The sequence below is a fragment of the Candoia aspera genome, chromosome 2 (assembly GCF_035149785.1).
Source record: "Candoia aspera isolate rCanAsp1 chromosome 2, rCanAsp1.hap2, whole genome shotgun sequence".
Taxonomy (NCBI): Eukaryota; Metazoa; Chordata; class Lepidosauria; order Squamata; family Boidae; genus Candoia; species Candoia aspera.
Genome location: NC_086154.1, coordinates 117,691 through 131,603, shown reverse-complemented (window position 1 = coordinate 131,603; position 13,913 = coordinate 117,691). Strand labels below are relative to the sequence as shown.

Sequence of the window (13,913 nt, the reverse complement as noted above, 5' to 3'; positions counted from 1 at the left end):
CCTGCCGGTCCGCACGAGCAACAGATACGGAAAAGAGGGGCGCGCTCTTCTTGGTTTCCTGCGGCCGCCGAAAGCCGCCTCCCGCGGGTACGCAGCCTGGAGCCGGGAAGCTAAGATCGCAGAGGAGCATCTGGCTGGCCCCAGAAACGCGCGGCGCCCCCCACGCCCACCCCAAGGAAGGGCCCTGGACACGAGGGAGGGAGGGAGGGAGGAAGGAAACCAAGCGCCGCTCCTGCGGGGGCCCAGAGTCCCCTGCAAAGAAAGGGCTTGGCGTAAAGTTTCTCCTGTTTTTATTCATAAAGTTTAATACACACACTAATCCAAAAGCGTTAAAAAGATTTAAAAAACAGAAACCCAAGTGCCAAGGAATGTGGGTCTGCCCTCACTTCCGGTTGCTGGAGGCCGTGCCGATGACACACTCGTTGACCTGCAAGGCAAGGCAAGGGGTCAGCCACCTTGCCCCACAACCTGGCTCCCCCTCTGCACCGCCCCCAGGGCCACTTACTTTTCTAGCAAAGCGAAGAGAGTTCAGGGACTCTGCAAAGTTCCCTTCCAGCGGGGAGATGTTCACAAACATGAGCCTGGGGGAGAAGAGGCAAAGCAGGCCTTGAGTGGGGGGGGCTGAAGGGCAGTGCCCTCCCAGGTGGGCAGTGGACAGCCCTCTCCTGTGCTCCCGACCAGCCACTCACATTTTGGAGCTGCCACCCAGCGAGTTCTGGAGGAGGTAAGTCAGCTTGCTGTTGCGGTAAGGGATGTGGGCCTCCTGCAAAAGGCAACAGGCGGGATGTTTCTGGCCCAGCCAGGGGGGAGAGGAGCCTCGAGGCATCAACCGGCAGCAGGGCAGATTCCCCAAGATTCTCCCAGGAGGGAAGAGAGGAACCTTCTGGACTCCCAGCTGCTTCCTCACAGTCTCCCCCCAGCCAGGGGTGCATTGTGTGTGTGTGTGTGTGTGTGTGTGTGTGTGTAGGGGCTCCAAGTACCTTGTTGCTGAGGGCCGTGATGACCAGGCCCAGGTTGGAAAGGCTGGTGTTGATGGCCTGGGTCTCCTTCAGCCGCTCCCCCGTGGAGAGAGACTTGTCCAGGCGCTCACTGCCTGCCAAGTCCACCAAGCTCAGCACAGCTGCAGGCCCAAGGAGGACAAGTCAGGGCCCTTCCAAACGGGGGGCTGTCCCAAAAGTGGCCCTCCGTTCAGGAATCCGCAGCCCAGGCCTGGAGAGCTCTGGGCCGCTCTGCATCTCCCGCCCCGGCTGCAGCTGCCACTCACAGGTGGTGTGCAGCTCCTGCTTGGTGTTCCTGCCCTCAATGCGGAGCTGGAAGAGACTGTGGCTGCGGGAGGAGCGCTCGTTGAGGTTGGTCTTGGCCACTGAGCGGTGCCCTTTGGCTGTCAGCAGCAGCTTCAGGACCTAAAGCAGGCAGGGATAGGTAGGCCTCAGCAGAAGGTGGGATCCAGCCAGAGGCTGCAGGGGGGGCTCTGGAGGTAATGGGGATGGGAGCTTGAAAGAAAAGAGGAAAAAGCTGGGTAGGATCCCCAGAAGAGCCTGGCTGGTTTGATGGTCACATCCCCCAGAGCAAAATGGAAACAGGCAGGTCTGGCCTGGTACCTCCTGCTCTGAAGAGACTGGGACATAGGAGAGATTGGGGACGTGGAGCTCGTCCGTGAACTGGCTAACTCTCCGGATCTCCAGCTCGCCATTCTGCTCTGGCCGCGGTGCCAAGAGGTCCCGCAGCGACTCATTGTAGATCTCCAGAAAGTTGGCTGTGAATTGGTACTGGTGGGAGAGATGGCAAGATGCTCAGGCCCTCCCAAGACACGGGGCAGTGGGCCAGTCTCAGATAGCCAGGGGAGGGCACAGCTCCCCATCAGCCCTGGAGATGGCAGGAAATGGGGGCTCAGCCCAGGCCCAGATATTTCTGATTTTACTGCCCGGTAGAACTACAATGCCTCGCCAATGCTGCAAGGGGCTCCCTCCAGCCTTCTTTTTCCCCGTCCCACCCCACAGACCCAGCAACACATTCCTCTAGACAACTAGGCTGCCTCTGAAGAGCAGACAAGGGACCCCAAACCCCTGCATGATCCCAGAAATTAAAGGGTATTAACCTCACTTGGCCATTTACAAGGGACCCTCATAACTCAGGTTTCTCTGGGCACAGAGGGACCTGCTGCCCTCACTCACCTTCCATCCCTTCGCCTCCATCCTGCGGGAAGTAGCAAAGATCTGTTGCACGGCCCGAGGAATCATGCCTGCTGTTTCAGGGCCCATATCATCTGGGCCCTCCATCGTGTACGTCTTGCCGCTGCCCGTCTGCCCGTAGGCAAAAATGCAGACGTGATACCCATCCACGGCCGACTGGCAGGGAGAGAGAACGTCAAGGGCGAGCACCTTGCCCAGGCAGGGTCGCCCCCACCATCCACCAGGCATGCCTTTGTCCCTTACCTGAACAAGCAGGGAAATTTCCTCAAAGACGCTCTCCTGAGAGCTGGACGGCGGAAACACCCGGTCAAAATTGAACTCGTACGTGATGTCCTCCTTGCGCTCACGGCCAACGTGGGACTGCGGGGAGAAGCAACGGGTCCACATCTGCGGGAGGCTGGGTGCTGATCCACCCCAGCCCGGAACAGACACTGGCTCCCCCACTTGGCAGTGCCGCTTGAGAAGCTTGGCCAGTCATTCCTCCTCCTCCTCCTCGTAAGCTCACCCCAAACCCACCCCCGCCTGCCTCCCTGGCCCAGCTCCACCGACTTCCCTCCCTGCGCTGTGGGCGGTAAGGGCTCCCTGCCACCTGTCAGGCCTGGGGCTGGGGGCAGACTTACCTCTTCTGCTTTGGAGAGCACAAGGCCCTTGTTGTTGTCGGCTGGGAAGTGCAGGTGGCCAATCGCCTTCTGGGCCTGCCTCTCGCAGGCCAGTAAGGGGCGCACCCGGCAGAAGACGCGGATATTCCCCTGGAAGACCAAAGCGGGATGGGTCAGCCCCCTGTGACAGAGGCAGGGCCCCCACCCCACAGGCCCCTTCCCCACCTTCAGTTCCTGCACAGCGTTGTGCAGAAAGCGGCGCTCCATCTCTGATTCGTGCAGCCTCTGTTCCAACTCGGCCGCCTGCGCCTTCAGGGCCGCGTTCTGCCACCCCTGCCCGGCCAGGCTCTGCTCTGCCAGAAGCAGCTCTTCCTGCGGGGCAAGCAGGGTCAGGTAGATTGAGCCCACGTTCCCCCCCACTTCCCAGGCCACGTTTTTCTGAAAGAGGGAGATTCAGCTGCCCACCCTTCTGGCTGGTAGGGGGTTTCCCAAGAGCTTTCCCGCTAGGGTGCAGAAAACAATGGCTTATTTTTGTGCTGCAGAATTATCTCGCCTGCTTCAGGAGGCTGTTCCAAAGCTTCGCATCGGGGAGGTCCCTTTGCGGAGCCAACCGTGGCCAGACAGAGAAAGAGAGTCAGCCGCTAACAGAAATGCCAGCCGCAGCAAAGAGAAAGCAAGAAGGGCTGGGCTGCAAGGGGCCACGGGGCTCCAGCTTCCGCTCTGGATCTGTGGTGATGAGCCTGCTCCGCCCCCCCATCTCAGCCTGTTGCTGGCGTTACAAACATCTGAAATCGGCAACCAGACAAGGCTGGAGGGGCAGAGGAAGCAGCAAGCAGCGCACACCTCTCAGAAAGGTGGCTGTGGCCGTGTGAAACCAGACCAGCCTGGAAGCCAGCCTCTAGACAGAAACAACGCACACAGTGAGGCTCGCTTAGCCCCGCAAAGGCAGGAGCAACCAGTGAGGCTCACTGGAGGCAAGAGGACGACTGAGGGCCAGGCAGGACGCTAGCTGGGGAAAGGACGCTCTGCTCCTGCGGTTCATTCCCCCCACCCTTGGCTGGTTACTAAGGAAGAGCTCGGTGAGTCTGTGAAAGTGCCTGAGCAAAGCTCGGTTGTGTTGTGCTCATTAAAGCTGGAAGGCCTAACCAACAAATTGGTGCAAATTGCTTATTTGTCCTCAGTCCCCTGGAGGATCCGCTCGCTGAAAGGCAGAAGAACGCATCGTTCCTCACGTAAACTCCTGGCCGCAGCACCCTCTCCAGCAACCTCAAGTTCCCCGTCTCTGGCCGTGCAGCGAGGGGAGAGAGCCGGTTCCGTGTGCAAAAGGAAGCCCACTGACAGTCAGTGAGAAGCAGCAAGCCATGGCCTGCCCAGAAGGCCCAGCCCACACTCTCACCTCTCTGGCCCTCAGCCGGACAGCCAGCTCCCGGTTGCCCTCTGCGACCTCCCGGCTGAGTGCCTCCAGCTCGCCAATCCTCCGGGCTTGGTTCTGGAGCGTTTCTTCCTGCTGCTGCTCCTTCTCCAGGAGCTCTGACACCTTCTGGGTGCTCTTCTCAGCCTGGTCTCTGCAGACCCGCAGTTCTGAAGCCAGCAGACTGCAGAAGGTCGTTGGGAGGGTTAAGACTGGCACTGGGGCCCCAGAGCTCCCAGCCGCTCCACTCAGCCCTCTGCTCACCTGGCCTGGCCACTCAGCTCCCTGTTCTGAGCAGCTGCCTCCTTCAGCTCCCGCTGCAGCCCTCCCAGCTGGCTCTTCAGGGTCTCATTCTCCCCCACCAGCCCCTGGAGCCTCTCCTTGTAGGCGCCCACCTTGGCGTGGAGGTCGCTGACCTGTCCCTTCAGGTCCCAGGGGGCTCGCTTCTTCTCCCTTCCGCCTGCAGTGGCAGCAGGAGGAGCTGCAGGGAGAAGGCAGGCGTGAAGAGCAGCAGGGGAGGCTTAAAAAGGCTTCCCGGGGCTGAGGATGGCTGCTTGGGGCCCTACCTGGTTTGAGAGGTGCCGCAGGAGGTGGCCGATGGATCAGCCCTGAAAGCAGGTGGGGAGAGGGAGAGAGAGAAAGAGAAAATATAAAGCAATTAAAGAGAGCAGCCCTTTGGCTGCCCAGCCAGCCTGGCCCAGGTACTGCTAATTGCCTACCTAGGGAAGCAGCTCCGGGGGCAGCTATGGTTGCCCGGGCCGAGGATCGACGCCGTCCTACAGATCCAGAGAAAACACAATGAAGGTGCTCCGCCGCTTTTTAGCACGGCTGCTAGGCAGGTCACCCGCGCGATTCCCGGCTGCGGGCAAGGAGGGCACCGGCAGGTCAGGGGCGCACTTTTGCCAGGGGGCTCCGAATGCAACCGAAGCCCCGTTTGCCCCAAGCCGGGACCGGCTTCCTAGCAACTCCGCAGCGCCGGAGCTGGGGATTCCGGACGTGTTTTGACGGCGGATCTTGGCAAAACAGCGGCAAAGCGGAAGCAGAAAGCGCGCAAGGCGCCGCAGCTACCAGAACAAGCAGGGAGGCCGGGCAGCGCGCGCGGGAGCCGCCTCCGAAGTGCCCCCCGGGCGGTTCTTACCGGAGACGCGGAGGAGGCCGCGGGGCGCCGCGGGGGCCGCTCGGGGCCGGGGACCGCCCGCCGCCAAGGACGCCGCGCTCTTCGCGCCGGGGGCCGGGCCGGCTCGCGCCCGCTTCTGCAGGGACGAGATGGAGGGGCGGCTCAGGATGCGCGGCGACCCCTCGCCCCCACCCCACCCGCGCGGCCCCGACGCTCACCTGGGGCTCCGCCGGGGGCGCGTTCTCGTCCGCGGCCGCGCGCTTGCCCCGCGGCCCGGGCCGGGGCAGCCGGGAGTCGCCGGGGGCCGCGGCGAGGGGCAGCCGGGAAGCCGCGTTGTCCATCGCTCGGCCGTCACTGTCGCATCCTGCACGGGCGCGCTCAACGGAGCACTCTGCACACGGACAGAGAGCAGCAGCAGCAGCAGCAGCGTCGCCCTCTCCCCTCGCCGCCCCGCAACGTCTGGGAGATTCGAACGAGCTCCCGTCGGGCTCCGCGCACCACAGCCAATGGGCGGCCGGCGGCGCGCACGTCCCGCCCCGGCCGGCGACCAATCGCCGGCGGATCCCGCCTTTCCTCGGCCCACTCAAGCCCGGCGGCCCGCGCGCTCCCTGGAGGCGCGGGCCGACGGCTCCCGTGCGTGCGCGCCCTCGCCTCCCCGGAAGGTGGCCCCGCCCTCTCCGCTCCGGGCCGCCGCAGCGCCGCGCAAGGGCGCCAGGCAAGCCGGGACGGAGGGGAGGGGCTTGCCTGGGGGCGGGCCCGGCGGAGTCACCCAGCGCCCCGCCCTCCCGACCGAGGGGCGGGGCCGGTTTCCTTTGCGCGCCACCGCAGGCAGAAGCCCCACCGGTGTAGTCCGGACGCCCTCCGGTCCCCCGCTGGATCTCGCCGCAGAGGGGGAGCCCGTCAGAGGCCGCGCCCGGCCAGACCTGAAGGTCGCGTAAGGGCGCCGCCGGGGCCCGGGCTGGAGCGGGCGCGGCGCCAGGGGGGGCTTCGGGGGACTCCCGCGGCGGCCTCGGCAGGACCCCCCCCGGGCGGACCCCCGGGCGGACCCCGCTCAGGCTGCTGCGTCACTCGCGCGGGGCCGGAGGGCGGAGCCGCGGCGGGGCCCGCCCGCAGACCCCCCGGCCGGCCGGACCCTGCTGGCGGCGGCCGCTGCACCCCCGCTAGTCGCGGGGCCCCTGACGCCGCTCTCCCCGCAGGCGCAGGACGCGATGTGATGGCGAGCGAGCCCGCCGCCGCCCCCGCCGCCCGGGGCACCCGCAGCAGCGCCCGCCTGACCTCGGGACCCTGGAAGCGCCCGGCCAGGGCCGCCGCCTGCGCCCCGCCCGGTCCCGGCGCTGCCCCGGCCGGCTGGCCTCGCTTCTGGGAGGGGCAGGACGTCCTGGCGCGCTGGACCGACGGGCTGCTCTACCTTGGCACCATCAAGAAGGTCAGCAGCCCCCCCCCCGCCCTGGAGAGGGGCGGTCCTTGCACACCCAGGCAGGCGGGCATGATGACCCTGCTGCTCCCCTGCAGGTGGACCCCCTCCGGCAGGTGTGCCTGGTGCAGTTCGAGGACGACTCCCAGTTCCTCGTGCTGTGGAAGGACATCAATCCAGGTTCGTGCTGCTGCCCCCCCAGCCCCCTCCGCAGACCCCCAGGTCCTGGCATCCAGCAAGTGCCTGCCTTTCCTGGCTGGTGAGGGGGGCAACACATGTCCCTTCGTCCAGTGGGGAGGGGGAGAGCTTGTGGTCCTGAGATGCCAAGTGACCCCGTCCCTCCACAGCGGCCATCCCAGGTGAGGAGCCCTCCTGCTGTGTCTGCCGCTCGGAGGCCTCCAGCCCTGAAAATCGCCTGGTGAGGTGTGAGAAGTGCAGCCATGGTGAGTGCCACCACAGCCCAGGGGTGGAGGGGGTTGGTCCCTTGCACCCCCTTTAATCTTCCTCTGTGCTCCTGCGCAGCCTACCACCAGGAGTGCCACCTGCCCCGCGTGCTTGGCGAGGCTGCTTGGACATGTCGGCAGTGCGTCTTTGCGGTGGCCACCAAGGTGAGGCAGGTTCGGCCAGTCCTCTCGCCCCGAGCGACAAGCTCCTCTTGGCCCTGGGCTGTCTCCCCTTCCTGGTGGGGGGGTCTTGCCGGGTGCACTGGCCCCCCAGCCGGGCCTCCACCAGAGGGGTCTCCCGTCTTCCTCCTGTCTCCCTGCAGCGGGGTGGGGCCCTCAAGAAGGGGCCATATGCCAAAGCCATGCTGGGCATGAAGTTGGTGCTGCCTTACCAGCTGAAGGCGCTTGACTGGGACGCTGAGCACCTCACCAACCGGCAGCAATGCTACTGCTACTGCGGAGGCCCCGGCGAGTGAGTGCGTGCGTGAGCCCGGCGGGGGGTCAGACGGGTTGGCCGGCCGCCCTGTCAGGATGGGAGCCCGGCTGGGGGCCAACTTTGGGTGATCCAGAAAGGCTGAGCAGGGTCAGTGCTTGGATGGGGGACCACCAGGAGAGCCCCAGGCTGTAGGTTGGGAGAGGCAAGGGCCTCTTGTCCCAAAGACATGGGTACGAGGCCCCCAGATGCACAGCTGGCCTTAGTCTGACTCTTCTGTTTTCCGCCCGGCCCAGGTGGAACCTCAAAATGCTGCAGTGCTCCCGATGCGGCCAGTGGTTCCACGAGGCCTGCACCCAGTGTCTGAGCAAGCCCCTCCTCTACGGGGACAGGTGAGTCCCCGGCCCTCAGAGACGGGGGTGGGGGCCCACCAAGCACCACTAACCTCTCCCCCTGGCAGGTTCTACGTCTTTGAGTGCTGTGTCTGCACCCGAGGGCCCGAGAGCGTTCGGCGCCTGCCCCTGCGTTGGTGAGTCTTGGAGGCTGTCACTGGGGCGTGGCTCGCGGGGCAGTCAGGCAGGCACGGCCTTGCTGCGGGGTGAGGACGGGGTGGCCCCAGGACCCTCCCCCTGCACCATGTGGGGCTGCGAACTGGCCGGGGAGCATTGATACTGGGGGAGGCCCACAAGCCAAAGGGTCCCAGGATGCTCTTCAGATTCCCAACTGGCATTCACTGCCACTCCACCTTGGAACCAGGGCAGGGCATTGGGCTGGGCTCCTGTGGCCTCTGAGCTTGGCACAGTACATGCGTCAGAAAAACAGCAGCAGCAGCAGCAGCCTGGGGTGAGCTTGCACTCATGCAGACGGGCCCCAGGCGCTCCTCCGGCTGAGCCTCTTGGGGACCTCACCTGCCTCCTACACAATCCAACGTCGCCAGGGCGGGGCCTGCGTCTGCCCCAAGGTTTTCTTCTGGATCCCGAGGCCAGTCCGCCCCCGGCTGGCAGAGAGCACTTCCCGCCTTCAGCCTTCCTCTGTCAAAGTCCACAACAGCCAGCCGGCAACCGCTCACTCTGGCTTTGGGGCCCATTGCTTGTCGCAGCTGGGTTGCCAGCGTCTGTGATGGTTTACTGCCACTGTGCCAGGAGAAAGAGGGGCAAGGAATGGGTTTGCGATACACTGAGCTGCAAATCAGAGATCTGTTGGCACCTTTTCTGGCTAAACAATTTCCTGATTTCATAAGATCGGTTAGTTGGAAAAGGTGCCACTGGATTCCTGATTTTATGCCCCCGTAGAGAAACCTGGCTCTTTTTTTCCGATGCCTAAGCCACAAAAAAAGTAACTAAGGTTAGAAAAAGACAAGCTTCTTGCACGTCAGAAGAAATACGCCAATTTGGGGGTGCCGTTTTTGGCAGGGTTCACATGTCATATGAAGCCCACATCCCATCTGGGTTGGTCTGCCATGTAGAACCAGCTGGCTCCGGGAGCTGAGTAGATGGAGCAAACTGGGCAGAGGACCCAGCCCTGACCTGAGTGGGGCCCCTACCGTGGAGAGCCCTTTTGCAGCACACTAAGCCTGGTTCGCCGGGAGCTTCACAGAAAGCCACTCTGCCCGCTCGCCTTTCAGCTCTTGGCTGGGGTGGGGGGGCGCTGCAGGCCTGGCTTTGAACCTGGCCTTGGGCTGCAGATGTCTCTGACGTAGGCATGTGTGCGTTGCAGGGTGGATGTGGCCCACCTCATCCTCTACCATCTCAGCATCTGCTGCAAGAAGAAATACTTTGATTTTGAGCGAGAAATTCTGCCTTTTGCCAGCGAGAACTGGGACAGCCTCCTGCTGGGAGAGGTCAGAGAACGGCCGGGGGGGGGCGGGTGCTGGCTGAAGGAAAGCAAGGGTAGCTTAAAGGGGGAGGGGTGATCTCTTGGCTTGCATCGTGGCAGGCGTGGATGGGTTGCAGGTTGCAGCTTGGCTTCTGACATCTTGAAGAGTCACGGGCAACATGTTCTTGCATGCTCATCAACATTTTGTGAGGGGCCAACAGAGGGGCGCTTGCAGCCACTGAGAAGCAAGTTGGGGCTGTTACCTACCCCTGCCCCAAATACAGCTTGAAACTACGCTCCGTGCTTGGGTCCTTTGGCACTGCATTGCGGCAGCAAAAAAATGGTGCTGGGGTGGAAGGAACCCAAAGACAGGTGGGGAGCTGGAGCTCCTGTAGATTGCCTGTTACTGGTGTAAACACAGCTGTTTACAGAGCCTCAGTCATCCCCACAGAATGGCAAACCCCCGTTCGGTCCCCAGTGGCCTTTGGATAAGAACCAATGCTGTTCGCTTGGAAGCAGGGAAACACGTTATACGCACCCCAGGTAGCACAGCCAGGTCTGGGAAGAACATGGTCTTATGGGCAGGGTTGTTCCCTTTGGCTGACCATGGTCTTCTCATTGGCTCAACAATGTGTCCATCCTGGGAGGAACATAGTGTTATGGGCAGGGTTGTTCCCTTGGCTAAACCTGATCCTTTTCCTTGGCCCTGCAATGTGTCCACTTGGGAGGTAAGGCTGGGGAGACCATGGGGTTATGGGTAGGGTTATTTATTATTACCCTTGTCCCTTCTTCTTGGGCACTGCAGCTCTCTGAGACACCCAAAGGGGAACGGTACAGCCAGCTGCTGAGCGCCCTGACCAGCCACAAGGACAGGTAGGCCTTGCTCAGTTGACACTACCACGTCACACTAAAGCAGGTCAGTTGAAGGTACTACATTTACACAGCATCCTAAACTGGTTAGTCTTTCGGGGTTTAGCCTGATTTACAAGCTCAGCCCACTTGGTTTTGCTAAAATTTTGCTATATTGTTTGAGCCCCGAAAATGGGCTAATTTAATTGCTTTGTGCAAATCCAGCCACAGGGCCTGAAAGCAAGTTAACCCGCTTGTATCTGAATTAGGTGGGCATCTCTGGACGCTGCAGCAGGGCATAATCCTAACTTAGAAATGCCCACCCTTGAGGTTTGTCCCTGCGCTGAGGCATCCACAAACCCAGATGTGGCACATCCAGCCAATGGGGCGAGATTTGTTGGCACAGTGACTTAACCAAATCATTCACAAACTTTATGAGCTACGCTAAAACCATATTTAGTCAGCTTTAAACTTAGGGTTTTTTTTATGTAAGGAAAAAAGCCAACTTGTTGAGTTTATGGCTCAATGTATTGGGCGACCCTGCAGAATTAGTCAATTCAGTAGCCAAGTTGGAGCAAATGCAAAAAATGGGGGTGTTTTGGTAAACCATGGTTCAGATGGGTCTGGGTGAGTGCAGCTTTTAGGTTTTCAACCACCCCAGATGCAAAGCACCTTCCTCTTCAGGTTCAGACAATGCAGATCTCTTGCACCACCGTTGCTGTGCGTCCTGTTCACTGCACTCTGGGTCTTGCCAATCAAACAGCGTTACCTGACGGGGCCCCAGAAGCGGTTATTCTCCCCCTTGGCACCACAGCAGTTGGGGCTGCGGCCAAGATGCCTGCCTCACCAGCTGGAAGGAGCCACACCAGTGGGTTCCCCCTTTCCTCCTTTCCTTCCATCCACAGATTCATCTCTGGGAAGGAGATCAAGAAGCGCAAGGGCCTCTTCGGGCTGCACCTGCGTGTCCCACCTCCCGCCCCTCAGGCCCCAGAGAGTCCTGGGCCACCCCTCATCTCTGGGAGCAGGTGAGCAGGAGCCCTCTCCACCCCGCTGGTCTCCTCCGAAGCTGTGGGCCTGGGGAGAGAAGGAAGCTGCCCCGAGGCTTCTTCCCCCCAGCCCCCCTCCGTGCTGCACAGATAAGGAGGGCCCCTTACAGCTTGCTTTCAGGGCAGGGCAGGCGTGGGAAGGGGCTCGCGCGCAGGAGGGACAGGCGCCGTCATCCAGGCCTGAGGGACCCGGCGGCAGCCGCCTCGCACATGGAGCAACAGCGCAGCGCCAAGGAGAGGGAGCGGCTGGACAGGGCCCTCGCTCAGGTAAGTGGGGGGCGGAGTGCCATCCATCTGGGGAGGAGGGGCCATGCTTGCCCCCCCCCACTGCCCCTCAAGCACTCCTCCGTTGCACAGGAGGTGGTGCAGAGTCCAGTCAGCCCTAACCAGAGCTACGGCGGCTACGGCGGCACCTGCAGCACATACAACTTCCGCCACACCGATGCCCGCTGCCAGGACAGGTGAGCCTGCAGCCATGGGGCGAGGGGCAGGGGCATCCACCTGGCTGGCTCCTGCTTGACTGTCTGCCCTCTCCCTACAGCGCCCCAATCCGGATGTTCGCCTCCTTCCATCCCTCCGCCAACACCGCAGGGACCTTGAGGTAAGCAGGGCAGTGCTGACTCAGAACAGCTTTTGGTGCCACCACTCTGCTTCCCTGGGGACCCCGCAGGGGAGGGGGGGGCGGAAGATCCTGATGGGGATGTGCCATTTGGCCCCGGGGGTACATCTGGTGTGTGCTCAGGGGCTGTCCTGCATTGCATGCAGGAGTCTGGCTGCAGTAGCAGGATGCGGGCTGGCATGGCCCCGGGGCCCCCTTTCCACTCAGAGGCCCCCTGAACGATTGCTCACGGGCTGGGTGCAAGGCCCAAGATGGAGGGTTGCTGGCAGTCAGCCTCCCGCCCAAAGTGCTATCAAGAGGCATCCTGAGGGGCTCCCCTGCGAAGAGCAAACGCCCTGAGCCCAAGAGGCCTTGCAAGCCCACCACACCTCACGTGGGACCACCCCTGCCCATAAAAACAGGAGTAACACCACCTCCCCATATAAAGGGAAGGGAGGGCGGGCTACAGAAGGGACGGCTTTTCCCAGGGGGTGCAAGCAGCTCAACCCTTTCTTTGTACCACCGGGTATGGGGTCCATGGCTGCCCCGGGCCCCTTCTACTCGTAACCCTTTGCTGAGCTGTAGCCTAGGGTGCGAGGGGCCCAATTTACATGCGGCCTGGCTCTCCTCGGGGAGGGCCTCAAAGGGGGCTCGAGGTTGAGCCGGCCAAGAGAAATCCGTAGAGGATCTTCTGCCCAAGTGCCATCCGTAGGTTGGGGCATGGAGCTGGGGCTGTCCTGCCAGTCCAGTAGGAGGTGAGAAGTGCCCAGCGCTACCACCCGGCCCTCTTCTGCTGGCATCTGTAGCAGGTTTATCCCTTCCATTCCCTGGACATGGCCTTCCTGGAGCCCTTTCACAGGGCCTGCACCCCACCTGGGGAGAAAGGCAACTGAAGCAGCCTGGGCTGTTTGTCCTCACTCGGTCCAACCCTGCTAATGCCCAGCAGGGTGCTGAAGCTGCCACAGGCTGGCTGCGTTCTGAATGGGAAGCCCAGTAAACCTCAACAGCTGATAGGGCACGGGCCTTGAGGTGCACCGAGGGCAGAGATCAGCCCAGGCCCACCCTTCCTCCTCTTGCCAGCTGGGAAGCACCTTGGGGGCTCCTTCAAGCTGGTCTCTGCTCCTCATCGGCTGTGCCACTGGCCCTTGGCGGTGGGAGGGGGCAGTGGTTCTCAGCCTTCTGGGGATTCTGGCACTAACCCGCCCCCTCTTCCCTTGCAGCAGGAGCAGCGAGCCCCCCCTTGACCCTTGCGCTGCAGCCACCCCCGCCGCAGAGCAGCAGAGTCCGGAGCGGCCTGACCCCACGTTCTTGCCCTGCCCAGTGCCTCCCCCGAAACGCCAAGCCGTGTCCCCACCCCCTCCCCCGCCCCAAACAGTGCCCTCCGCCCTCTGCGCCCCGGCCAGCAGCAGCTATTTTGGGGCAATGGGCCGCCTGGCGCGGGGGGAGGCCGTTCGCATCCTGGCGCGGCGCATTACCACTGATGGCACCGTCCAATACCTGGTGGAATGGGACGGGGGAGGCGTTTTCTAGCTCTGAGGCCAACAGACTCCCAGCTGAGCACGAACCCTGATCTGGAACCACGCGGGCCCCCACTCTCTGCACGAGGGAGGGCAGCCAGGACCTGGGGAAGGGTCCCAGGCTGGAGGGCCCCGCCGCCTTCCTGCCCCCACTCCGCGCTCGCTACTGCTGCACCGCCACTGCCGCCCTGCCAGCCGCCCTCATCCTCCTCTGGAGCGAAGCTTGAGTTTGGTTTATTTTTTTACTGTTTCTTAGTCAAGTTTTAGGAGGCCTGATGAGAGGGACAGGGCATCGCTTCCCGGGGGCTGCCTTCCTCCTCCCCCCACTTCGCCAATTTCATTGAGGTTGCCGCCGCTCCCCCACCTGTTCCAAGCCAGAGGCCCAATAAACAGCTTCAGTGAGATTCGGCTGCCGCGAGTTATTCTTGGGGGGCCCCGCCGGACTGCAGCTGCAGAGGGGACACCAGGCCCTTCTCTGG

The 13,913-nt window shown here is 62.6% G+C and overlaps 2 protein-coding genes across 2 annotated transcripts; one reads left to right on the top strand and one right to left on the bottom strand.

Moving 5' to 3' along the window:
• Nucleotides 1-283: 283 nt before the first annotated feature.
• KIFC1 (kinesin family member C1) lies at nt 284-6,113 on the bottom strand. The gene is made up of 16 exons (XM_063291191.1): nt 5,538-6,113; nt 5,341-5,455; nt 4,922-4,978; nt 4,769-4,810; nt 4,467-4,683; nt 4,188-4,386; nt 3,017-3,163; nt 2,813-2,941; nt 2,436-2,552; nt 2,175-2,348; nt 1,602-1,769; nt 1,265-1,403; nt 981-1,120; nt 690-763; nt 506-581; nt 284-427 (listed from the first exon to the last, which is right to left on the bottom strand). Exons 1-16 carry the CDS (start codon nt 5,658-5,660, stop codon nt 383-385), a joined length of 1,962 nt encoding a protein of 653 aa, XP_063147261.1. The 5' UTR covers nt 5,661-6,113; the 3' UTR covers nt 284-382.
• PHF1 (PHD finger protein 1) lies at nt 6,108-13,896 on the top strand. Its single transcript, XM_063291192.1, has 15 exons — nt 6,108-6,248; nt 6,516-6,745; nt 6,832-6,913; nt 7,081-7,176; nt 7,256-7,341; nt 7,500-7,648; nt 7,906-8,001; nt 8,070-8,138; nt 9,326-9,449; nt 10,230-10,297; nt 11,179-11,298; nt 11,430-11,586; nt 11,677-11,780; nt 11,861-11,920; nt 13,138-13,896. Exons 2-15 carry the CDS (start codon nt 6,533-6,535, stop codon nt 13,445-13,447), a joined length of 1,734 nt encoding a protein of 577 aa, XP_063147262.1. The 5' UTR covers nt 6,108-6,248; nt 6,516-6,532; the 3' UTR covers nt 13,448-13,896.
• The last annotated feature ends 17 nt before the right edge of the window (nt 13,897-13,913 follow it).

Coding starts and splice junctions, on each gene's coding strand:
- KIFC1 (XM_063291191.1), bottom strand. CDS start 5,660: ATGGACAACGCGGCTTCCCGGCTGCCCCTCGCCGCGGCCCCCGGCGAC. Junction 2,349..2,435: donor AAATTTCCCTGCTTGTTCAG/GTAAGGGACAAA, acceptor TCTCCCTGCCAG/TCGGCCGTGGATGGGTATCA. Junction 1,121..1,264: donor GCAGGAGCTGCACACCACCT/GTGAGTGGCAGC, acceptor TTGGGCCTGCAG/CTGTGCTGAGCTTGGTGGAC.
- PHF1 (XM_063291192.1), top strand. CDS start 6,533: ATGGCGAGCGAGCCCGCCGCCGCCCCCGCCGCCCGGGGCACCCGCAGC. Junction 8,002..8,069: donor CCCCTCCTCTACGGGGACAG/GTGAGTCCCCGG, acceptor TCCCCCTGGCAG/GTTCTACGTCTTTGAGTGCT. Junction 11,299..11,429: donor CCCCTCATCTCTGGGAGCAG/GTGAGCAGGAGC, acceptor GGCCCCTTACAG/CTTGCTTTCAGGGCAGGGCA.